The 27,012-nt window shown below is 36.3% G+C and overlaps 1 protein-coding gene across 1 annotated transcript; it reads left to right on the top strand.

The window, feature by feature from the left end:
* The first annotated feature begins 1,924 nt into the window (after positions 1-1,924).
* On the top strand, positions 1,925-6,151 carry LOC110802150 (cytokinin riboside 5'-monophosphate phosphoribohydrolase LOG3). Its single transcript, XM_022007581.2, has 7 exons — positions 1,925-2,179; positions 2,572-2,669; positions 2,852-2,882; positions 3,736-3,835; positions 5,300-5,370; positions 5,471-5,614; positions 5,713-6,151. The coding sequence occupies exons 1-7, from the start codon at positions 2,060-2,062 to the stop codon at positions 5,803-5,805; spliced, it is 657 nt and encodes a 218-aa protein (XP_021863273.1). The 5' UTR covers positions 1,925-2,059; the 3' UTR covers positions 5,806-6,151.
* Positions 6,152-27,012: the final 20,861 nt, after the last annotated feature.

Consider the following 27,012-nt stretch of genomic DNA (forward strand, 5'->3'; position numbering starts at 1 on the left):
TCTTGATAAAATTTTAAAATATAAAGAATAGTTAGTGGAATCATTTAATATTGTGACAAAAAAAAGGGGTCATGTAAGTGTGAGAGAAGTCAGCGCGCGGGTCATGGTTAGGGTTTTTCATAATTCGATCCAGACCGAAAAATCGGGACCAACATGTTCTTCATACATGGTGGCTTATGCACTACAATTTGATGAATAGCTGTTGGATTCAGATCCCAATAAGGTGAACAAAGTGGATATTGTTGATGATATCCCTGACATGTTCACAGAGTCAGTTCCACTGGGCAAGGTCCAACATTGTTTGGACCTGCTGAAAGTTAAAAGTCGTTGATTGCCTTTAAGGGGTAAAATCTGAGGCAGAGGGGTTGATGGCACATATATATATGACACTATTATGGTGCATCTAGCACATTTGTTTAGAGGATTCACGTTTCTGGTACATCTGGCGCTATCATGGTGCATCTGGTACATTTGTTGTTTTTGAGAGGATTCAAGTCAAGGTGGAATTTTTGTTAGAATGTCTTGAATAAGTTGCAGGGAGGCGACGAGGGATCCCCATCAACGGATCTTCGGCACAGCAGGGAGGGATCCCCAGTGAGGAAGCGAGGGATCTTGACGAGGCTACTAGGGATTGTCCGCAAGTGAGAGACGATCGGGGCCTAGGTTATCTGTTTTCCGTTATGTATTTTAAGGGATTACTATATGTTAAACTCCCTACATCATAACCTAGTATGATATTCTAAAATCTGAACTCTAAAATCTGTTATCCGTAATCCTCAAGGTCAATAAATTTTTCCTCTCATTTGCTTGTGGACATAACTAACACATTATTAATGAACTACATTAAATCCGTATCTTTTTGTTTGCATTCTTTATTATTCTTTCTTGCTTCCGTTATAACAAATTGGTAACAGAGATGGGCTTTCGAGCAGTTGGGTTATTGAACTCTCTGTGAAACATCTTTGTTTGTGGGCTTGTTCTTATTATGACTCGTTTGTTGCTGTCTCCTAAGTGGCTTGAGTTTGGATGCTTTACCCCATTCCATTCAAGGACATTATTCTTTCTTGCTTCCGTTATAACAAATTGGTAACAGAGCTGGGCTTTCGAGCAGTTGGGTTATTGCAGCATCTATGAAACACCTTTGTTTGTGGGCTTGTTCTTATTATGACGGGTTTGTTGTTGTCTCCTAAGTGGCTAGAGTTTGGGTGTTTTACCCCATTTCGTTCAAGGAGTGAGTGTCTTACACTTAAGGGGAGGGGGTGGGGGGGAATTTGTTAGAAAGTAAGTGTAGTATTGTGTCTCATATCGGAAGATGAAACAAAAAACTTTTAGTTTATAACCTACGTGGCTAGTCCTCCTATTACCAATTGGTTTTAAAATATAACTTCATTTGGGTTATGTTTACCAATTGGTTTTAAAATATAACTTTATTTAGATTATGTTCACTGACATCTGTTTTCTCCTTGATTCCCCCATCCGTTAGAACACTCTATCACTACAAAGTACGGAGTAGCATTTAAATACTTCCAAATACTCCATAATAACATTATAACCTTTGATAATGTAAAAATCGATTCAGGAGACGATATTTAAGGGAAGGAGTAACCTTTAAAAAAAACATGAGTATATTCCCCAATGAAAATAGAAAAATAGTCCCCCCAAGATATTGGAATAAAAGGTAGTATATTCTTGAATCTTGGCATCATATGGAAATAAAATAAAATAAAAAAACTAAAATGAATTTCCCATGATAAAAAGAAATACAGTAAATTGGCACCAATCGAGTATAGGCGTGCAAAATACACAAGTATAAAAATGCAGGAATGGAGTAGAAGCGTGTGAGAAGTTGGAAAACTAAGCGTGCCAAAAGGCGTATGGTCAATCACGTGCTTCCACTACTTATATAAACTAACGTATGGAGTGCATACCACCGCACCCCCTCTACTCCATTCACCCCTTATTTCTCTTCTCTCCAACAATTTTATTTACCCAAAATAATAAAAACATTTTATAAGAGAGATTATTCTTTTATAAAACTTGCTAATTAAATTTTAAAAAAATGGAGGGAAAAATTGAGATTGAGCAATCTAGGTTTAGGAGAATTTGTGTATTTTGTGGGAGTAGTCAAGGCAAGAAGACTAGCTACCAAGAAGCTGCCACTGACCTTGGCAAAGAATTGGTATTTTTTGGGCTTTTTAATCATTCAATTTTCTGTTCATTTTTTTTATGTGGGAATTGTACAAAAATATTTATTTTTCTTGTTTAAATTTTATCGTTTAAAAAATAAATTGGAATAAATGTGAATTTTTATGATTTTCTTACAAGTTTTAAATTTGAATAGAAATTGGTTTTGATCGAAAATAGTTAATTTTTCATGTTATAATTAAGCGTAGATGAGTGATGATTTGAGTTGGTTATCCTGAGAATTAAATTAAGCTACGTACAAAAAATAGTAATTGAAATGATAATTGGTTTGGTTTCTGTGGTACTCCGTAGTAAAAAAGTGAGCATTTAATTTGTAATGGTAATATGGTATGGGAATAAAAATGAAAAAATTGGTGTGAAATGTAGGTATCAAGGAACATTGACTTGGTGTATGGAGGAGGAAGCATAGGTTTAATGGGACTTGTTTCTCAAGCTGTTCATAGTGGAGGTCGGCATGTTATGGGGTAAGTTAGTAACTAATTTTCCTGTCTTTTAATTTTATCCTTAATCATTAAAGAAAGCAAAACATAATGAGTAATGAAGAAAAAAGAAAGCATGGTGTTAAATTAATTAATGTTTGATGTTGAAAGCAATTACGAGCTGAGTAACATTATTTTCTAAATTTGTCTATTTTTGTTAACAACAGAGTGATTCCCAAGACGCTCATGCCTCGAGAGGTATGTCTGCCGCCTGCTCTGTTCTTACAACAAAAAGTCTACAACCTTTTTTCTTCACTTACTCAGTCACTACCCAGGGCACTGATAAAATCAAAAAAATTATTAACTTTGTCTCGTCTTACTGCTTAATCCCAATTTAATCCCATCCTTTGCGTTCTTCTACGTTAAGGACTATTCACATTCGTCTTTGCTTCTTTATTGACCCTTACTTATCTACGCAATTATTTTTAAAAAATTTACTATATCTAGATTGCACATACACGGAAAACGGATACGGGAATCAAAGGCCGGAAGTATCATATGTCCCACACGTTTTGGAAACAGTTAGAGTCATATTCTTGCCATGTCCTCGTAAGACCAACACGGAGTTCCTTCGTATAATTGTGTGTGTATGCTTGTGTTAAATCGAAACAACGTTATTTACTACTACAGTTGTTAAGTTGTTAGCCTTATCTACTACAGTGTACAAGTTGTTTGGTGTAAGAGTTTAATTTCTTGGTTTTTTTTAAAAAATTATAATAAACATGTGATCAGAATCAGAGTACTCTTATCGTTGTGGCTTTTTTTTCTTCTTCCTTGGCTTCTTCTGATAATAATCCTAACCTTTTTGTTTACATTCAATTGGTAAGGGAATCAATTAGTGGTCATGGAATGGCTCCATTTTAGACATCTTTCTCTATTTATTCTTTTTCTAAAATTTATAAATTATAAAAAAAGAAATAAAAAAATGACACTTTGTTGTTGTTGCAGGCCTGATCATTGCCTATTTTTTAAAATTGAAATTAGTCCTACTTGTGTGTTTATAAAGTAGTTTTGTTTGTTTATTTGGTTTTGTATACTGGGGTTTTTGCAGATAACTGGTGAAACTGTAGGGGAAGTGAAGGCTGTGGCAGATATGCATCAAAGAAAAGCAGAGATGGCTCGCCATTCTGATGCTTTCATTGCACTACCAGGTTTTTTTTTTTTTTTTCCCATTCTCCTACTCATCTTCGTTACAACTTTTTGAACTTATGAGTAGTATTTTTGAACTTATGAATACCATGTTCGAACTTTTTTTTGGTCAGATATGTTTTTACAAAAACATATTCCGTATCTAAGATGGAAAAATACTTCCTCATAAATCACATAGTAACTCTTTAAATCATAAAGTTACTGTAAAACTCATGTAGGCTGTTTAGGTATGACTACTTGACTAGTGTCTAATTAAAGACAATAATGGTCAAAGATGGTGGTAAATAGTTGGCGTTAAGGTTAATTTGGGATGTGACGGAGTCTAATCATTAACCTTTGGAAAAAGTTAGTTATTTCCATTCAACTTTATGCATGGGATGAACTCTTAGCTAGCCTAGTCAGACCACAATACCACCATACAAACTATCATGAAAATACTGTTATTAGTATTACCTATGTCACTTGGTTACTCGACACTCTAATATGGATAAGACAATTCGACACTTGATGTTAAGGCCAAAATCATTTGTATAACCGAGTCGTACATTTTGATTTTTGATTTTTGATTTTTGATTTTTGAATTTTGAGCATCTACCTATACAGAATGCAAGTAACATGAGTCAATTATTACATGACAAGTATACCACTGTTTCTTCAAAGTCTAAGAAAAGCTTTAGTAGTCCTTTCTTTTTGTAGTGTTTTAGTTGGGCTTTTGCACTTGATTAATGATCCCAACATTGTTTGTTTGTTGAGGATATGGACTTCTCTATCACATGGCTTTGCCATTTCAGGAACTACAACTTTTTTCCCTTAGCTACAATGTTTGCATATAATTGGAATGCTCACTCTCAAATTATTCTAGTCATACTATCCCATCAAATAACTACTCCTTATGAATCAAGTAAGAGTCATTGTTACTCACACGGGTACATATCTAAGAATACTTGAAATAAAATAAAAAGTTGTCATATACGGAATACTTTATATAATAAATACTTCAAAGATGATAATACTACTCCGTACGTATGAAAGACTAGAGTTAAAAGCCATGTCCTTGAGTTTGACTGACCCATCAACATCGATGTTACGCTGAATATTATAATTTGAGTCAAAATGTACTCTTGAAGCATGTTACGATGACAAATATTAAATGTGAGTAGCAAACATTAGGTTATGTGTAGCAAACATTAGGTTATGTGCAGCAAACATGGGTTTTAAACATTCTACACTACCCTGACATATATGCACGCAATTATGCTCCCACTTCTCCTAAACTGTTATCCCAATTGGAGTTTATTGCAGGAGTTTCTGGGGACCAGCTACGTACTGTTTTTATTCTCTACTCTTGTTTCTTATTTTACTCTAGTTTATTTATGTGACTAACACGTACAGTTTGAATTGAGTAGCTTTTTCATTGGTCATATGAGGGTTCTAATTAATCAGAGAGACATTTGTAATAAATGCAGGTGGTTATGGAACTCTAGAAGAACTACTAGAGGTGATAACTTGGGCTCAACTAGGAATTCATGACAAACCGGTAAAATTCCTGGGAACAATTTACATTTAGCAGATAATGGTTGTCTGGGAAGTTATTTTGTGAGTGAATTGATCGAATAACCATAATCTGCATTCTGCAGGTGGGATTGCTGAATGTGGATGGATACTACAATTCACTTCTCACATTCATTGATCAAGCTGTGGAAGAAGGGTTCATCAGTCCTAATGCACGCCATATAATTGTATCTGCTCCCACAGCTCAAGAGTTAGTCAAGAAATTGGAGGTACGTACGATTGTAATACCCTTAATTAATTTTGATGGAAAAATGGATTATATATGGTTAGTCTGATCACTGATGGTCGTAATTAATTTGTGTTATAGGAATACATTCCATGCCACGAAAGAGTTGCATCGAAAATGTGTTGGGAGGTGGAGCAGTTAGACTACACACAACAACGCGATCTATCTAGATGATGATAATGGATAATATATAGTTTCGAGTTTTCAAGTGTAGTGTTCTAGAATCTAGACAAGACTGATGGGTACGTAGTGTACTGGTTGACTCAGAGGAAGAGGACTAATTTCCATAGACTCTAAATATCTCTAGCTTGCAGGAGATTCTTCTTTTGTAAATTATCACTGCAGAGTGCAGACTATTTTAGATTTCTAAGCTTAATCAACATCAACATCAACATCTTTGGATTTTCGATTTCTTCTTTAAATTGTAACTACAAATATTTACTCCCCCTCTAATTTTGCTATATTATGTTAACTGTATAATTCTATTTCTCTATTACAATTTCAAATTTAGCACATTATTCCTCTGAGTTTTGGTTTGGAATTTTGGTTGGAGGATTGTCCCCGTGTTTTTCCTCTTATGATCAAGGATAAGACGATAATTGAATGATAAGCTTAATTACATTTCTGGTAAAATCAAAATCAAAAAATCAAATTTAGAAGTACTCCGTAGGAGGTTATAATTTGTTTTTCGCATGCTTTGAATGATAGAATCCAGTATGCACCCACTTGAGTCCTGTCAACAAACACCACCAATAACCCAACATATGTTTTTTTGGGCGGCAGAGTATGAGCACTTACTTTCCATTGTTCTAAAGGGAAAGGGTTTAAACCTTGTTCTTTTCACCTATGAAAGTAATCTATCCGTTCCTAAATAAGTGTCACTTATGGAAAGTTGCACGGTAATTAATTAAATTATGAATTGTGTAAGAGATAATGATTGATAATATTTTATATGGGGAAAAGATAAAATAGATAATTGTTTATTGATAAAGTACAAAATAAAAGTGGATGTGGGGATTGAAAAATGAGAAAAGTGTAGAATGTGTAAGAAAAAAGTATTTTGTAGTTATGCTTTATGGAAAAATGAGAAAAATATATGAAAAATTGGGAAAGTGTATGTTCAAAAATGGAAAGTGGACACTTATAAAGGAACGTCATTTATACTTCCTTCGTCCAAAAATATAGTGTCTGTTTTCCATTTTGGGTGTACCAAAATATTATGCCTGTTTTCCATATTAATGAATCCCAAACGTGTGAGTTGAACACTGAGCACCTTCATTGGAAATAAAACCACAAAGATATCCACTAAGCATGACCCCTTACGTAATGGTCCTTCACAATACTAACATTGCAAGATTCAACACTTTCGAGGGCAGGTGTAGTGGCTACATAAAATTTTTCTTATACACTCGTATAGAGCTAGCAAGTGTATCAAATATCATATTTTGCTTATCTGATTTCTCATTTTAAAATCTTCGAATTAGAAAACCCATCCAATGAGCAAAATGAATTATCAGATACACCTAATTGTAGGTATACCTCGGGTATAAGAGGGATATCCTCAATCTTCCATTATCAATCTATCCGTTTCATTAGAATATCTAAGCATACTTCCTAATTTGTCTAACAAAAAAAGACCAATTAATTACTTTTAAGTACAACGTACAACGTCTGTCGCCTTTTCCAACGTCCAAAAGTTTTTGGAATCGGAAATCACACAATCACCAAACGTTTAAGCTAGTCATAAAGAGAGGAGGGGATGTTTCATGCAACAAACAAGAGTTGTTTTCAAGGTGTTCACAAGTACTTGTTTGGTGTTAAGGTTTTATTGATGGTTCTAATAAATGAACAACCACTAAGTGAATAGGGAGCACACAATTCACAAATGTGGTGCATTTGGTTGCAAATACAACTAGTAAAGAGGAGACAAAGGTGTATCGGTTTGGGCCACATGTTATTGATAACATTGGACCATAGATGCCCCAATTGTTTATATATTGTTAAGATAAAACCAAAATTATGAATTATAAAATATCTGACAGTTATTATCTTTAGATGCCCAATATGTAGTGATTGTCTCTATGCCTTTAATTACTTTGATAGATAAGCAACTCTTGTACCCTTTGGTCGGTCACCAATCAATCCTTCTTCTTCTTGTTTCTTTTCATAATTTATTCTTTTTGGGGTTTATATATAAATAGTCTAAACGGCTCGTTTTGTAGATAGTAATAAAAAGCGGTTTTGAAAACCAACTTATATATGGCCTTGTATGACAATTAGATGTTAGATAGTTTAACTAGTTGTTGTTTTGTAACTGTTTATTATTTATATTAGCTAGTTTGATTAGCTTGTTGAATTACTCAATCCGTTCCTTTTTATTCTTTATATTTGGTATCATGCGACCTAACAAACAATTAATGTTGATAAAGATTTCTCCTTTTTTTATTTAAACAATGCAAATTATGTTTATTGGTAATGTTTTCACTTTTACCCAAAATTTGACATTGGGAAAGTATGAAAGATTTAATTTTTCAATGGAAAATGTAAAAGATTTAACTTCCCGATGAATTTGATTGATTAAAATAATCACTTCCACGATTTTTCATAGAATATCAAGGATATTTATGCTCCAATATAAAAGGAAACATTTCAAACGTAAAGATTATAACGAGACACTCAAAACAGAATACGTAAAAATAAAAAAGGGACGGAGGGAGTAGTTGTTTTTGCAAACTGTTTGGTAAATTAATTGTTAACTATTTATTGTGTAAAATAACCATTAATAACATGACATAAAGTGGTGTAGGTTCCCCTCAAGAAAGAAAAAAAAGTGGCGTAGGTTGGTAAATGTTGTAATTTTAGACTATATTTGAACAACATTGTCATTTTACACCTACTTGTTCAAATCTCTAATACGAAAGTTCATATATTTAGCTTTTTCAAAATTATTTCTTTCCATCCTGAAACTCTCTTCTAAACCTCTCCTAACAAACAATCCTATTAGCTTCTTACGGAGTAAAATGGTAAAACCTCTAATTCACCTGAAAAATCTCATTTTTATTTCAAATACGCCATAACCAAACACTCTATATATGTTCATGTTAATTATTGTGTTCTTCAATTATATTTCTCGCAATCGTTATAACAATAGGAATAGGAATTAGTTTCGTAAATGAATCTATTTATATGTTGGTTATTAATTTTGTACTATCCCAAACTTTAACCAATTTCTATCTAATTTATAAATGGCTGAGCTAAAATAGAGTAAGAAATAAGTGAACAATGTTGTGCTAGAAATAGAAAGGATGAACATGCATATGGTAATGGTAGGGTATCATATAAAAACATAATGTCTTTTTCTTATTGACGTGATACTAATTCTCTTTCGATACCCATATACTAGTGTTCTATTTGGACACAACTCTCTATGTGAACTTGATTTGTTTTCTTGTTGTGATTACTGAGAATACAAGCTATTGTTGAAGTCATTTAGTCGTTCTATTCCCACTTCAAGAGTTTTAAATTGACTTTCCACTTGTTTAAGATAATGTAAACACCTAAAAGTGTCTCCTAAAAGGGTATTATGACCGGACTTAATTAAATCGAGGTTGTTTACTTTGTCCGATTTTAATCATGTGGGTCCGCACTTGCGAAAGGGAAAAAGACGTCATTTCACTTTTTCATTAATCAACAAACAAATTTCATAAACATTTTCAAAACCCTTTTAGGCTCGGTCCGTACCTAAAGTCCTAAACTCAACTCATTGATGACCGAACTAACCTAATGTTAATCCGCTGCAATTAATTATATTCTGCGAAATCAACAAATTATCTCAAACCATTTTTCAGTGGCCTGCGCTCGGGCTTCCAACGGAAACGGCTGGAACCTGGCGGCCGCCCTGACCTAGCGCAAACCGCTGGGTCTTGTCAGCTGCTTCATTTTCACCTAATTCTAGTGTTTTTCTATACCTATGGTAGAATAAGCCCTCATCTAAGCACGACTGAACAACAACATGACCTCACCTTTTCAACTTAATACTCTCAAACACTTCATTTACATGTTAAACATTGGATTGATCATTTCATCCATCGTTCTTCAAATATAATCACAATTCGTCCCTTACATGATTGCGCTTTATTGAAAGCTCGTAATTCCATAAGACTCAAACAACCTTGGTAAAATTTCTTAGGACCCTCACCAAAATCATTTCTTTTTGTTATTATTATTATTATTATTATTATTATTATTATTATTATTATTATTATTATTATTCTGAATTTATAAATGTAATATAACGTATTTTCTGAATTTATAAATGTATTTTAATGTATTTATAAAGTATTTTTATGAATTTTAGAAATCAAATTGCATTTAATATCGATTTAAATGTATTTTATTTAAATAAAATAATTATTATTTTTATTAAACTCATAATGTTTTAAATGAATTTATTATTTTATGCCGAAATTTTATTGGGCCGTATTTTAAATAGTTTAAATTAATTCCAAGCCCGATTCATTCAGTTGGTGAACCCAACAGAGATTTTTCGATCATTAAATTCCAAATCAAACCCAATTGTGCAAAGCGTAATGTCAAACCCTTAAACCTAAGCCCACTAGGGATTAGGAACCGATAAATACAACCCCTCACATTAATGATCCCCACTTATTTTCAGAATTTTGTCTCTCCTCTCTTGCTCTCTCTTTCTTTCGGCCCTCTCTTGTGCCCGTCACCCTCGACCTGCGCACGCAGCCGAGCACTTCACTCGTCGATGCTACCTTGTGTCGTGCCCTCGATCACACTCACCCTCGCCCCTTGCGTGCTGCTCGTGCCTCTCGCACAACGCACCGCTCACCCTTTCTCGTCTCGCTCTTTCGCCCTCACGCACAGCCACGCACCGCGTGCTATTGCGTGTTGTCGTTGTTGCTTGTGTTGTTGCTCACCCAACCCACACTCACTCGCACTCCCTCTCTTTGTCGCTCGTGCCCACACGAGCACTGCTGCCCTGCCTTCGCTGCCCCGCACGCACACGCAACACACACCCAAAGTGTGTTGTGTGTATTGTTCTTGTTCCGATTAATTCCTTTTGCGCCCAATCACATTAAATTCGTGATTGTACCGTGCTATAGCCGGTTTTGTATAATTCTCTTCTTCCTTGCCTTGTAACACCCTAATAATTCCTTGCTTTTATAAAACCATTTTCCAACTTAAAATAAAGGAATTACTAAAGCATTACCGCCACCGTGATAACGGCTAAGGCTATTACCAGGATTACGCAACGGAATTAAATGTCAACTAACTTTTAAAAACCATAATAAATAAAATATCGAGGCCTCCTACAATTTGGAACCATAATAGCCCAAAACCCAAAGTATAAATAATTCAAATATTTCAAACATAATTAAAATAAAGTTAAATAAAATAGTTTCAAAGAACGAAAACATGCAACTCTCTCAATCATCCCAAGCCACATGATTTCGATCGTACTTGATCTACCAACCTGCTATATTATTCTACTCCCCAACAATGCAAGTGCAAATGATGGATCATCATAGGGTCATTAAGGCAAAGGCCATGACCGGAAACACACAAAGCACGTAGTCAGCAAAAGCTGAGTACTTACAAGCATGCATCACTCACTAAATACTAATCAACATGCAAAAGCCATATAATAACAAATCAAACAATCATGAGATACAAGACTTGACTCTTGACTCGACTCTTGACTCACAATTTAATTAGAATAAGCTTCGAACGGGCCAAAAGAATAATCCACAAAGGGAAAAAGGTGATGGGAGCCAACCAAAACACCAAATATAATAATAAAATCGGGCCATACCGAGTGTCGGGCCATACCGACGGAATTCCTGCGCATAATATAAATGAAACAACGTCTTGTATCATTAGTAGGAGTACGAGCTTTCCAGCAAGACTCCCCCCATTGTTCATACTCAAGGTATATACGTTCCAAGAGTTTTGAAGCTTGTTCGGGTTGCACTTTACGTTTATTAATATTTTATTCAAGGCGAACTCAAGACTCGACAACATGCATATATACAATTAATAAACGACAACCAAAACAATCTTATTTTAATGCTTTAAGACTTGTGATCAACCAAGCAAGACACTTGTGATATTACTACCATGTTCCTCCTCACCAAAGTGAGACTCCACATCATGCATATTAACATGAGGGTTGTGCCCTTGCACGACAAATCCTAATTCATTTCATACATAATATTCCCAACTGAACCCTACTGGCTTACGTGAGCTAACCCTTCACATGTGGTAAAATAAATAGTACGACGAGGTACAAATAAATGGCTCAAAGTATGCTAGACATCCCGTACAATAGCATACAAATAATTAATCCATCCCTTGCATGTGAATTTAACCATACATGCATAAATATTGAACAACATGATTGACAATGAAATCCATACTCATAATAAATTCAACATGCTTGTTCAACAATTAATTCAATAAATCCAACATCACAAAACACATGCTCGTTCACCAAAATAAACATGATTTCACATAATGTAATTCACATCATCAACAATCATGTAATGTCATTGACAAAAAGGTGTGGTCGCCCTAGACTTGTACGTACCTTGAATACCTAAGCGTAGGGGGAACTTTGCAATAACGAGCACTCAACTAGAAATCACCCCCTATCATCAAAATAATGAAACTTAAATTATTTCCATGTTCATTAAATTTCCAGCAACTTTATAAAAATTAAAACTTCCTTTAGACTTTAGAATTCAATCGTTTTTCAATAATAAAGTTGTCTCAATTTGCAAAATCAATCCCTAGTACAAAAACATACTTTTTCCGCCTTTAAAATCAACAAAAATCAACACTTTAAACCTTTATTCAAATCTGAAAATATGATTGATTATCATAATTAAAATCATCACCTAATTATGCTAATCAATTGACTTGTTAGGTCTAGGTTAAAACCCTAACTTGAAAATCCCAATAACACTAGTTTAATATTATAGAAATCCATGCTTTATTAAATAAACAAATCTGAAAATTCATCCTTTAATAATTAAAACAAACCTAATGAATCACAACACACAAATCCTCAAACCACGGTATTCATAACCGGTTCCCAGCATTTTAATTACTCAAAACAATATTAATATAATAATTTAAAATACGGAATTTAAATAGAATAGGTAAGGAAGAAGAGAATTATACCAATCCGGCCTATAGAACGTAACAATCACGAATTAGGGTGATTGGGCGAAAAATTGAACACGAACAACACACACACACACACGCACCAACCGTGTGTGCGTGTGCGCGCAGCGACGAGGGACGAAGCACAGGCGCGCGCTGCGCGAGGGAGAGGCAGCAGGGGCGCGCTGATGTGCGCGAGGAGGGAGCAAGGGGCGCGCTGCGTACGCGAGGGAGAGAGAGCAGGAGCGCGCTGGTACGTGAGCAAGAGAGAGCAAGGGGCGCGCTGGGCGCGAGGAGAGGGAGAGGGGCGTGCGAATGTGCGGGGCGTGAGGCCGAGCGCACGAAGGGCACGAGCACGGGTGTGCGTGCGTGCGGACGAGAGGAGAGAGGGAGAGGAGTGAGTTGCAAGAAATCAAAAAGGGGCTTTATGAAATTTTAGGGGTTTATTTAATGATGGGGAGTCCTATTTATAGGCTCCCTAATCCCTTGATGGGCTGGGCTTAGGATATTTGAGTTGGGCTTAGGAATTAAATGAATTGGGCTAGCTTAGAATTTAAATTAAACCGTTTGGATTGGGCTTGATTAATAAAACGAATTGGACTTTTTATTTAAAACCCGAAGCTTTAAAAATCATTTGCAACCCATTTAATTTCCCGACTCAAGAATTAAATTCGTTTCGTAATTAATTAAAATAATAAATATTCTAATTAATTAAAATACATTAAATAAAATGCATTTAAATATTATTTAAACGATAATGAATCGTAAAATGCTTTATAAATATAATAAAATATATTTATAAATATTATAAAAATACGAGGTATTACAGTCTACCCTCCTTAAAAGAAGTTTCGTCCCGAAACTTGGGTTCGGAAATCCAAAATTCCACTCAACTTGAGACTTTCTGTGACTTTTCAATACGTTCATTTACAAAAGTTTTAAGTTGCTGTACTCTTTACATGATTAAACAGGACAATAATAAGTGCAAATTCAATATAAAGCACTAATTTAAGCATAAAATAGGGGAAAACAAGGTAAAAAGCGCGAAATTCTACCACACTCTACCCCCCTTAAAAGACACGAGTTACGACCCCGTAACTCAACTAACCTCGGGAAAAAGCTCGGGATATTTCTTTCTCATTTCGTCCTCCGCTTCCCAAGTGGCTTCCTTAGATTCTTGATTAGACCACAACACTTTGACAATTTTCACATCTTTAGTACGCGTACTACGCACTTTGCTATCAAGGATTTTGACAGGTCTTTCCTCAAAGGTTAGACTTTGGTCTAATTCTATGGTCTCCGGTTGCAACACATGTGATTTATCCGAGATATATTTCCTTAACTGAGATATGTGGAACACATTATGCACTCTATGCAAGTCCATAGGCAAGGCTAGTCTATAAGCTACCTTTCCGATTCTTTCTAAGATCTCATATGGGACTATGTACTTAGGGCTTAACTTTCCTTTCTTCCCAAATCTCATGACACCTTTCATTGGTGACACTTTGAGCAACATTTTGTCACCTATGTTGAACTCTTCATCCCTACGTTTCAAGTCTGCATAACTCTTTTGGCGATCCTGCGCCGCTTGAATCTTTGATTGGATGGTTCGGATTTGGTTCATGGTGTCCTCTATCATTTGAGGTCCCAACACTACGGTTTCACTAATATCGTTCCAACAAAGTGGACTTCTACACTTTCGTCCATACAAAGCCTCAAATGGTGCCATTCCAATGCTAGCATGATAGCTATTGTTATAGGAAAACTCAATCAAATCTAGGCTATCTTCCCAACTTCCTTGGAAATCAATAAAGCATGCCCGAAGCATGTCCTCCAGGGTTTGGATAGTCCTTTCAGTTTGTCCATCCGTGGCTGGGTGGAAGGCTGTACTCATTTTCATTGTCGTACCAAAACTCTTCTGCACACTTTTCCAGAAATTCGAAAGAAACCTTGAATCCCTATCTGATACGATATCCTTAGGAACTCCATGTAACCTCACAACATTCTTACTGTAGGCTTTAGCAAGTTGTTCCATTTTCCAGGTTTCCTTCATTGGTATAAACACTGCTGACTTGGTCAACCTATCTACCACAACCCAAATTGTATCATTCCCAGTCTTTGACTTAGGTAAACAAGTGACAAAGTCCATAGAAATACAGTCCCATTTCCAGCTTGGAATCTCTAAAGGTTGGACCTTCCCTTGAGGTCTCCTATACTCAATTTTAACCTTCTGGAAGGTCAAACATCTAGCCACAAATTCAGCCACTTCGTTCTTCATCCTTGGCCACCAATAGACCTTTTTCAAGTCCTTATACAACTTGTCACCACCTGGGTGCACAGAATATGGCGTATTATGCCCTTTTTTCATCAATCTCTCTTTCAGTTCTCCACACTTTTGAGGCATGCACCACCTGCCTTTGTACCTCAAACTTCCATCATCATGGATTCGGAATTCTAACTCCTTACCTTGCGAAATCTTTTCCTTGATTCGCTCCAACTTTACATCACCAGCTTGATTCTCTCTAATCTCATTAAATATTGACGGTTGGATGGTTAAGGAATTCATTATTCCCACAAGGCTTTCACCACTCACTATTTCAAGGTTCAAACGCTGCATGTCCTTACACAGCTCGTTAGCAACTACTAACGCATTAACACTATGACTTGATTTCCTACTCAAGGCATCCGCAACTACATTGGCTTTTCCTTCATGGTACTGGATATCCAAATCATAGTCCTTAATCAGCTCCAACCACCTTCGTTGGCGCATATTCAAATCCTTCTGTGTGAAGATGTATTTTAAACTCTTGTGATCCGTAAATATCCTACACTTCACACCATACAGATAATGTCTCCATATTTTCAATGCAAATACTATAGCTGCTAGCTCTAAATCATGGGTAGGGTAATTGGATTCATATGGCTTCAATTGCCTTGATGCATACGCAATAACCTTCCCGTTTTGCATCAATACACACCCTAAACCATTCTTAGAGGCATCACTATACACATCGTATGCACCACTCTCATCTGGTAAGGTTAACACTGGCGCGGTTGTCAATCGCGTCTTTAAGGCTTGGAATTCTTCCTCACACTGGTCACTCCATTCAAACTTGGTTTCCTTCTTCATCAAGGTAGTCATGGGCTTGGCTATCCTAGAGAAGTCTTGCACAAATCGTCTATAATAGCCAGCTAATCCCAGAAAACTACGAATGTCAGTCACACTCTTGGGTGTAGGCCATTCACTAACAGCTTTGATCTTAGCAGGGTCAACTGCCACTCCTTCTTTTGACACAAAATGTCCCAAAAATGCAACTCTTTCTAACCAAAACTCACACTTTGAGAATTTGGCATACAACTGGTTATCTCTCAAGGTACTCAACACCGATCTCAAGTGTTCCGCGTGATCTTCTTCACTCTTTGAATACACTAGGATGTCATCTATGAAAACCACTACAAACTTGTCCAAATAGGCATGGAATACACGGTTCATTACGTCCATAAATATTGCAGGGGCAATGGTTAACCCAAAAGGCATAACAGTGAACTCATACTGTCCGTATCTAGTTCTGAATGCGGTCTTTGGTATGTCATGGTCAGTGATTCTCAATTGATGATAACCTGAACGTAAATCGACCTTTGAAAAGATTCCCGCTCCTTTTAGTTGGTCAAATAGGTCTTCTATCCTAGGTAATGGATATTTGTTCTTGATTATGACCTTATTGATCTCCCTGTAATCTATACAGAGCCTCATACTTCCATCCTTTTTCTTCACAAACAACACTGGTGCTCCCCAAGGCGATGCACTTGGCCTAATATAACCTTTCTCCAATAGATCATCTAGTTGGCCTTTTAACTCATTCATTTCTGCTGGAGCCATTCTATAAGGTGCTTTTGAAATAGGGGCGGTTCCAGGCACTAAATCTATGGTAAAGTCAATAGGTCGATTGGGAGGCATCCCCGGGATCTCTTCTGGAAATACATCAAGGAATTCATTGACTACTGCAATATCCTCAGGCTGATCCTTGATCACATGCTCTAAGTTCCTCACATTACATAAGAAGGTTGGGTTCCCTTTACTGACTAGCTTCACGAGTTCCATTGCCGTGATGATTCCTATGTTCTTAGGTTTACCAAAACGACGACATGACACTACTTTGCCTAGGCTAGACCTCAAGTGAACCTTCTGCTTCTCACAATCTATTTTGGCTTTGAACTTGGCCAACCAATCCATTCTTAGAATTACATCTAGCTCTCCTAACTCGAATTCGATTAGGTTAGATAAGAATACGGTCTTGGCTATGGTCATAGGCACATCTCTATGGATTTTGGTACACTTCACTATATTACCAGTAGGTATGACTATAGGTACTTCAATCGATTCAGGCTCTTTCAACCCTAATTTCCCCAAAGCATCTACTGATATAAAAGAATAAGTCGCACCAGAATCAAATAGAACTTTAACTGAAACGGAATTAATAGAAAAAGTACCCGCTATGACGTCAGAGGAAGTCTCCGCTTCTTGCCTAGATATCACATTCAACTTTCCCTGGGCAACTCCTTTGTTATAGCCACCTCCATTGGTGTTCCCATTGTTGTTTCGACTCCCATTCTGCTGTTGGTTCCCTCCAGGCTTTCCATGGTTCTGGTGATTGCCATTGCTATTGCCATTGTTACCACCTTGGTAGTTCCTTTGATTTCCACCTCCATTTCCCCCATTCCGGTTCTGATTATTCCGGTTATTGCCTTGGTGGTTACCTTGATTAGGCTTTCCATTCTTAGAATAGCATTCATACTCCCTATGGCCTAACTTCTGACAGAATCTACAAGTCACCAAATTCCCATCACAATCTTTTCCAGGGTGATTCATGTTACAGCGCTTACATTCGTAGGTTCGTACTCCATTCCTTCCAGACTGATTTCCACCACCTTGGTTGTTGCGATTACCACCATTGTTAGCCCTAAACTGGAAGTTCCCATTTCCTTTGTGCTTCTTAAAATTCCCCTGATTCTGATGGTTATTTCCTTGATTTGAGTTTCCACCATCCTTTCTCTTTTCAGCACTACCATTCTTCCTTTGCTGTAACCCATACAGGTGAGCAGCTTTTCCGTACAGGGTGTCTAATGAGGTAAAGGTCTCTCCAGACAACAACAGTTGTAAGTCCATGGTCAAACCATTCTCAAATCTTTGAGCCCTGAGCTCTTCCGTTGCCACCACTTCAGGTGCAAACCTAGACAACTCTATAAACTTAGAATAGTATTCCGTCACAGACAGACTTCCCATTTTGAGTTCAATGAACTCCTGCGCCTTTTGCTTCTTCAGGTAGGGTGGGTAAAACTTGTTCTTTTGTGCAGTTTTGAATGCTTCCCATCCAAAGTTAGGTGTGGCTCTAAGGGTATTTTCACATCGTTTCCTCCACATATCAGCTTCACCTCTCAAGTAGTACACAGCACTATTCACCCTAAGGTTTTCGGGGCAATTCACAGTTACAATGAGTTTATCAAACTCTCTCAACCAGTTCTCCAACACACTTGGTTCAATCTCTCCGCTATAGAGTGGAGGCTTGCTTTGAGCTATTTTCTTAAACATTTCCCCAGCCGGGTCATGCATTGGGTTTGCTCTGGTTTGAGCTAGGTCACGAACTACCTCAGCTAGTTGTCTAACCACTTCAGAAATCTCTTGGCTAGCCATATCCCTTCTCCTGAATAAATAAAAAGGCTAACTTTAATATTGGTTGGACACGACATTACTAAGGTACTGGTTCTACAACGAACCTACTCAAAACAATAACACACTTAGGCGCCACCTAGGGGGAAGAGTCGGCGCCACTTTCGGGCCTTCTCACCCCACTATTCGATGCAAGTAAATTTAGATGGTTGCTACTAAACCACCTTGCACATAAAATTTCATTGAAGAAATAACAAATAATACCTTTGCGATACCCACAAGACTTAGAATTGAGAATTAAACTTAAAGGATAACGAAAAAGGAAATTCTATTCTTTTATTAAAACTCCAATGAATAAGTCTTACATCCACTAATGCCATAACATTTATTCTCCAACTATGATAAACTAAAACCATAAGTAGTAGCTTTGCCACTTTATTAATCAACGAAAAATAAAACTAAGGATTACATTTCTCTAGAGACTAACGTCATCACGACGATAATTTCTTTCCTTGTATTGCTCTGGAGTAAAGTCTTGATCATTAGGATCATCCAAGTCTTCTTCCGGATCCGAGTCTTCATCCATAGCCTCATCATTTCGCTGTGGCTCACTATCAACCACATTATTCTCTTCAAGCTCATCTTCATATCCACTGGATATCTCAATGGTTGGTTCAAGAACTATAGGGTTAGGATTCTCAATCTCTACCACATCATCATTACTATCCTCCTCAACATCACTAGCTTGCTCATCATGGATCATATCATCCTCACCATCACTTTCTATTCCTCCATAGCCCATACCTAGACCCGCAGAATACTTTCCATCCTGATCATAGCTATTTTCCGCAACCTCTAGGATAGTAGCAAGAACCTCAGAATCATACTTCCACCTACCATCACTAGTCCCATATTTGTACCTATTAGGGGTACCATCACTATAATGCATGTCACTGAACCTATTCTTGAGGTCTATGTAGGGGTTCTTATGGGGTAAACAATGTATAATCATACTAGCCATCATATCTTTGTGCCTAAGGTGGGGCATGTTCTTGGTCGAAGCCAAATAGTCACAAGCAAACACGATCTTCTGAACATACGTGCGAGGAGTCTCATTATCCATCTTCTCTAAGTATCCTAAACTGGTGAACTTAGAAGGTAGCATCCTTAATTCCTGAAAATTCACAACTCAAAAGTCTTACTAACGCGTTTCCATAGAAATTTCCAACCCCAAAAGGATACAATAAATAGTTCGTGGAGCCATACAATTTCAATGCACAAATATATGCTCAACATGAAATATGATGCAATTAATCACATAAAGCAAGATAAAACATGATTAGAACATATACATGGCAATTAATAATCCACATAATCACAAAAAATGCATTCTTAGACTAATATGCCATTTCTTAATCTACCCATTTCTCTCTTGAAAATAATATTAATTTTCGAAATTAATTAAGAAATAACTCCCAACTTAGTTGAAATTATTTAAATTAAAATCGAAAATTAATAAAAATATCGATTAATTAAATAAATAAATAAATAAATTTCGGATAAATAATAAAAAAAATTCCGAAAATTTTAAACATAAATTCGAAATAATATTCGAATAAAATAAATAAATAAATAAATGATTAAAATAATTCGGATAATTAAATAAGATAATTTCCGAAATTAAGAAAATAAATTTGAAATTAATTCGAAAAATTCGAAAAAAAATCGGAAAAATAAAAAAAATTCGAAGAATTTAATTAATATTAAATAATAATCCGACTTTTCCACTAATTTCAAACGACCCAAAATAATTGGTATTTGACCTTTAAAATATTGAGTACTCAAAATAATACGTTTTGACTTTAGGAAAATAATTTTCGAAAATCCTAAAGTTCCGCAATCGTAGTTTAAGGATTTACCACTTTGCACTATTAATTAATGCAAAGCAGCTCTCAAACTAGAGCTCTGCAAATACCACTTTGTAACACCCTAATAATTCCTTTCTTTTATAAAACCATTTTCCAACTTAAAATAAAGGAATTACTAAAGCATTACCGCCACCGTGATAACGGCTAAGGCTATTACCAGAATTACGCAGCGGAATTAAATGTCAACTAACTTTTAAAAACCATAATAAATAAAATATCGAGGCCTCCTACAATTTGGAACCATAATGGCCCAAAACCCAAAGTATAAATAATTCAAATATTTCAAACATAATTAAAATAAAGTTAAATAAAATAGTTTCAAAGAAAGAAAGCATGCAACTCTCTCAATCATCCCAAGCCACATGATTTCGATCGTACTTGATCTACCAACCTGCTACTCCCCAACAATGCAAGTGCAAATGATGGATCATCATAGGGTCATTAAGGCAAAGGCCATGACCGGAAACACACAAAGCACGTAGTCAGCAAAAGCTGAGTACTTACAAGCATGCATCACTCACTAAATACTAATCAACGTGCAAAAGCCATATAATAACAAATCAAACAATCATGAGATACAAGACTCGACTCTTGACTCGACTCTTGACTCACAATTTAATTAGAATAAGCTTCGAACGGGCCAAAAGAAAGTTCCATAAAGGGAAAAAGGTGATGGGAGCCAACCAAACACCAAATATAATAATAATAAAATCGGGCCATACCGAGTGTCGGGCCATACCGACGGAATTCCTGCGCATAATATAAATGAAACAACGTCTTGTATCATTAGTAGGAGTACGAGCTTTCCGGCAAGACTCCCCCCATTGTTCATACTCAAGGTATATACGTTCCAAGAGTTTTGAAGCTTGTTCGGGTTGCACTTTACGTTTATTAATATTTTATTCAAGGCGAACTCAAGACTCGACAACATGCATATATACAATTAATAAACGACAACCAAAACAATCTTATTTTAATGCTTTAAGACTTGTGATCAACCAAGCAAGACACTTGTGATATTACTACCATGTTCCTCCTCACCAAAGTGAGACTCCACATCATGCATATTAACATGAGGGTTGTGCCCTTGCACGACAAATCCTAATTCATACAATACATAATATTCCCAACTGAACCCTACTGGCTTACGTGAGCTAACCCTTCACATGTGGTAAAATAAATAGTACGACGAGGTACAAATAAATGGCTCAAAGTATGCTAGACATCCCGTACAATAGCATACAAATAATTAATCCATCCCTTGCATGTAAATTTAACCATACATGCATAAATATTGAACAACATGATTGACAATAAAATCCATACTCATAATAAATTCAACATGCTTGTTCAACAATTAATTCAATAAATCCAACATCACAAAACACATGCTCGTTCACCAAAATAAACATGATTTCACATAATGTAATTCACATCATCAACAATCATGTAATGTCATTGACAAAAAGGTGTGGTCGCCCTAGACTTGTACGTACCTTGAATACCTAAGCGTAGGGGCCACTTTGCAATAACGAGCACTCAACTAGAAATCACCTCCTATCATCAAAATAATGAAACTTAAATTATTTCCATGTTCATTAAATTTCCAGCAACTTTATAAAAATTAAAACTTCCTTTAGACTTTAGAATTCAATCGTTTTTCAATAATAAAGTCGTCTCAATTTGCAAAATCAATCCCTAGTACAAAAACATACTTTTTCCGCCTTTAAAATCAACAAAAATCAACACTTTAAACCTTTATTCAAATCTGAAAATATGATTGATTATCATAATTAAAATCATCACCTAATTATGCTAATCAATTGACTCGTTAGGTCTAGGTTAAAACCCTAACTTGAAAATCTCAATAACACTAGTTTAATATTATAAAAATCCATGCTTTATTAAATAAACAAATCTGAAAATTCATCCTTTAATAATTAAAACAAATCTAATGAATCACAACACACAAATCCTCAAACCACGGTATTCATAACCGGTTCCCAGCATTTTAATTACTCAAAACAATATTAATATAATAATTTAAAATACGGAATTTAAATAGAATAGGTAAGGAAGAAGAGAATTATACCAATCTGGCCTATAGCACGGAACAATCACGAATTAGGGTGATTGGGCGAAAAATTAAACAAGAACGAACACGTACAACACACACACACACACACGCACCAACCGTGTGTGGGTGCGCGCGCAGCGACGAGGGACGAGGCACAGGCGCGCGCTGCGCAAGGGAGAGGCAGCAGGGGCGCGCTGATGTGCGCGAGGAGGGAGCAAGGGGCGCGCTGCATACGCGAGGGAGAGAGAGCAGGGGCGCGCTGGTGCGCGAGCAAGAGAGAGCAAGGGGCGCGCTGGGCGCGAGGAGAGGGAGAGGGGCGTGCGAGTGTGCGGGGCGTGAGGCCGAGGCACGAGAGCACGAGCAGTGTGCGGGGCGTGAGGCCGAGCGCACGAAGGGCACGAGCACGGGTGTGCGTGCGTGCGGACGAGAGGAAAGAGGAGTGAGGTGCAAGAAATCAAAAGGGGGCTTTATGAAATTTTAGGGGTTTATTTAATGATGGGGAGTCCTATTTATAGGCTCCCTAATCCCTTGATGGGCTAGGCTTAGGATATTTGAGTTGGGCTTAGGAATTAAATGAATTGGGCTAGCTTAGGATTTAAATTAAACCGTTTGGATTGGGCTTGATTAATAAAACGAATTGGACTTTTTATTTAAAAGCCGTAGCTTTAAAAATCATTTGCAACCCATTTAATTTCCCGACTCAAGAATTAAATTCGTTTCGTAATTAATTAAAATAATAAATATTCTAATTAATTAAAATACATTAAATAAAATGCATTTAAATATTATTTAAACGATAATAAATCGTAAAATGCTTTATAAATATAATAAAATATATTTATAAATATTATAAAAATACGAGGTATTACAATTCTATTTTAATTCAGTATTTTAAAATTATATTATTATTATTGATTTTGGATTATTAAACTGTTGGAAACGGTTATGAACACCGTATTGTGGTGTTTTATGTATCTGGATTCATGAGGAATGTTTTAATTTAAAGAATCATAATTTTCAGATTTAATAAAGTAATAAAGTGTTGTTTTTTAATGTTTTAAAGTGTTTTTCATGATTAATTAGGGTTAGGGTTTTAATACCAATTTAACGGTCAATTGATTTACATAATTTAACGTTAGTTTCAATTATGGAAATCAAATATACTTTTCTGATTTAATTCAAAGCTTAAAGTGGTGTTTTTAATGATTTTAAAGGCGAAATATTAATATTTTTGTACTAGGACTTTAATTTTTCAAGTGGGACTATTATTTTAATTATGGACAACCTATTTCTAATTAAATCAAAGGTTTTAAAATTTATAAAAGTTGCTGGAAATTTAGTAAGCATGGATAATAACTTTTATTATTTTAATTTTAGCAGGTGATTTCTAGCCTTAAATCGTGAGTCGCAAAGTGGCCCCTGTACTTAGATATTGGAGGTACGTACATGCCTAAGGTGACCACCATTTACATGAGGACTACGTGATGTTATGATTTGTGAATCATGTGACTTGTATTATTATTGGATTCATGTTTGATGTTGTGAACAAGCATGTTATTGGATATTGTTGAATTATGAATCCTATGTAAACAATCATGTTGTGATTATGTATAATCGTTGAATTATGTCAAGCATGTTGTTCAAGTTTACATTGCATGTATGGGTGTTTCACATGTAAGGATTATGTTTATGCTATCGTCCGTGATGTCTAGCATACTTGGAGCCAAGTATTTGTGCCTTGTTGCACTATTTATATTTCCCTGTATATAGGGTATGTTTGCGAAGTCTATGTGAATTGAACTAAGGACTATTCGTGCCTTGTGCACACCCCAATAGTATATTGAGAAGGAACAATAGGAGTAATATCACTTGAGTCCTGTGTTTGATCACAAGTCCTAAAGGATTAAAATCAAGTGTCATTGTTTGGTTGCTTGTATTTTATGTCTTGTTGTGTGTCTTGAGTTCACCTTGTAAATAAAATATTAATTAACGTAAAGTGCAATCAGAACGAGCTTCAAAACTCTTGGAATGTATATACCTCGAGTATGGACAATGGGTGGAGTCTTGCCGGAAAACTTGTACTTCTTGAATGATACAAGACATTGTTTCATTATTTCTTTTAAGCGCGGGAATTCCGTCAGTATGGCCCGAAAGTCGGTATAGCCCGACATTTATTTATTATTTTGGTGTTTGGTGGGCTCCCAACACCCTTCCTTTTATAGATATTTTCTTTTACCCGCTCGAAGCTAATTCTTAATTAATCTATGAGTCAAGAGTCGTGTCAAGTGTCGGGTCGTGTCGATCTCCATGATGATTTGTTTATTAAATGGCTTTTGCATGTGGATTATTATATTGTTGAGTGAAGCATGTTAGACTAGGATTTCATTCTAGCTTGTTCGTAGTCAGCTTTCGCAGACTTCGTGCTTCATGTTTCCTTTGGTCATGGTCTTTGCCTTAATGACCCTATGATGATCCATCATTGCATTTGTCTTGTTGGGGAGTAGATTTTAATAACAGGTATGTAGAGATAACGCTCATGAAAAGTTATCAAGCATGGGATTGAGTTTGAGAGATGTTTTCTCTTCCGCATTTATAAACTCTATTATTTTATAGTCATGACTACATAAACTATTTTAACTGTTAGTAAATGGATTTTTAAATGTTTTGGTTTGGGCCGTAATGGTTCCGATTTGTATGGAGGTCATTAACTATTTATATGTTTGAAAGTTAGTTAAATCCCACTGCGTAATTCTGGTAATTGCCTTAACCGTTATCACGGTGGCGGTAATATCTTAGTAATTCCTTTATTTTAAGTTGAAAAATGGTTTTATAAAAGCAATGAATTATAGGGTGTTACAATAGCAAAGCCTATCCTGGTGAAAATATGAGCAATAGCACGAGCCCCAATGTCTTGAGTCCTAGAGAACTTCTAAACCCGCTTCAGCAACGCAACATCATCCTTATCCGGCTCCCCCAAAGAAGAAAAAGAAAACGGAAGAAAACCATAACCAATTGTCCAACAACGTGCTTCGTACTTGACCCGCTTCCGAATAACCGCATCAGTCACAACCCGGCCGGGGACAAAGCCAGACAACCAGATTATATCAAAGGAGAAGATCCCGTCAAGTCAACACACACATCACAGCCCTGATCCCAAGAGTAGAGTAACACGTTTGCTGGTCGGAGAGTTCCATCGTTCCCTCTAGATAGACCAATATCAACCTCTTACCATGCTAAAATCTCAGACCGATAACAAACATCAACAAGGGTATCCCGAACCACATTATGTCGATGTTTAATACCCACAATTCCAGCACATGACACCGCATGATCACCGAAGATATCTCTCGCAAAGACCTTGGAGCAAGCAGAACATGGCGTCGTAACAGAGAACAAAGGAACCCCCAACCGGTAACACAACACACATCGGTAGCATTCATCGTCTGTCCCAAACCTGATATGTGGACCGTACAGAGCCAAGCAAAGGTGTGATCTCCCTGCTACGATTTCCTCAATGCCGACTGTCGAGGAGATAAAAAGAAGGTGGATTCTGCAGATGCAGTAACCTTTGTGAAATATTTATCTGCCAATTTCTTCAATGAGTTTAGGGGCAGCGATCTCACTAGGTTACTCAGAATGTCAAATAGACTCAATGCATATTCAAATGACCGACCAGGACCAACAACGCCAACATGTCGTAGAAGTTTGGACTGCAAACCAAAAGACTACAATCGAGAAGCAAGAAAAGCATGATAATGACGATCATCACCTGCGGAATAAATACCAAGTCCGCCAAAAGAAAAAGGTAAGGTGGCAAGTCTTCACTGCCAATCGCCAAAGCCAGACCCCGAAGCTATAACAATACGCTCCAAGGAAGATCGATGAGCCTCATCGAATGTGAGCTGAGCCGCCTCAAAAATACCAGGTGGACAAGTACGCAAAGCAAAGTAGAGTTTAGAAACTCCGGTACATGTCTTAAGTAACAACAACTCACAATGAGGATCATCAAGCTGAGCAACCTTATCCATTAACCCAATGGTCTTGGTCACCCTCTGCATCACAAGCTCACCACTAAAATCTGGATCGGAACTAGCGGGACCACCAAGCAACTTAACACCATGAAAATCTAATGATTATGTGATTCTATTCTACTCATTCTTTAATAAACATTTGTTCAAAATATTTCATTGAGTATACTATCTTTGTTTAATAAATATCTTTACAGTTAATATTTGCGCAAATATTAAGACAAAGGTAGAAAAGTGGGTTGAATATAATAAAATATGGATAAAATAAGATAAATGTATTAAAAGGTGGGTAGATGTAAGAAAAATTAATAAAATAAGAGAAAGTGAGTGGGAAATTGTAAATATTGTGGGAGTAAGAATGGTAAGGTAGTAAATTTTCAAATCCAAAAAGATAATAAAACAAAATGTAAAGAACATTATGAAACAGATTAAAATAGAAAGTGTAAAGATCATTTTGAAACGAAGGTAGTATGATTCTGTTGGAAGAAA

Source organism: Spinacia oleracea, chromosome 5, assembly GCF_020520425.1.
Source record: "Spinacia oleracea cultivar Varoflay chromosome 5, BTI_SOV_V1, whole genome shotgun sequence".
NCBI lineage: Eukaryota > Viridiplantae > Streptophyta > Magnoliopsida > Caryophyllales > Amaranthaceae > Spinacia > Spinacia oleracea.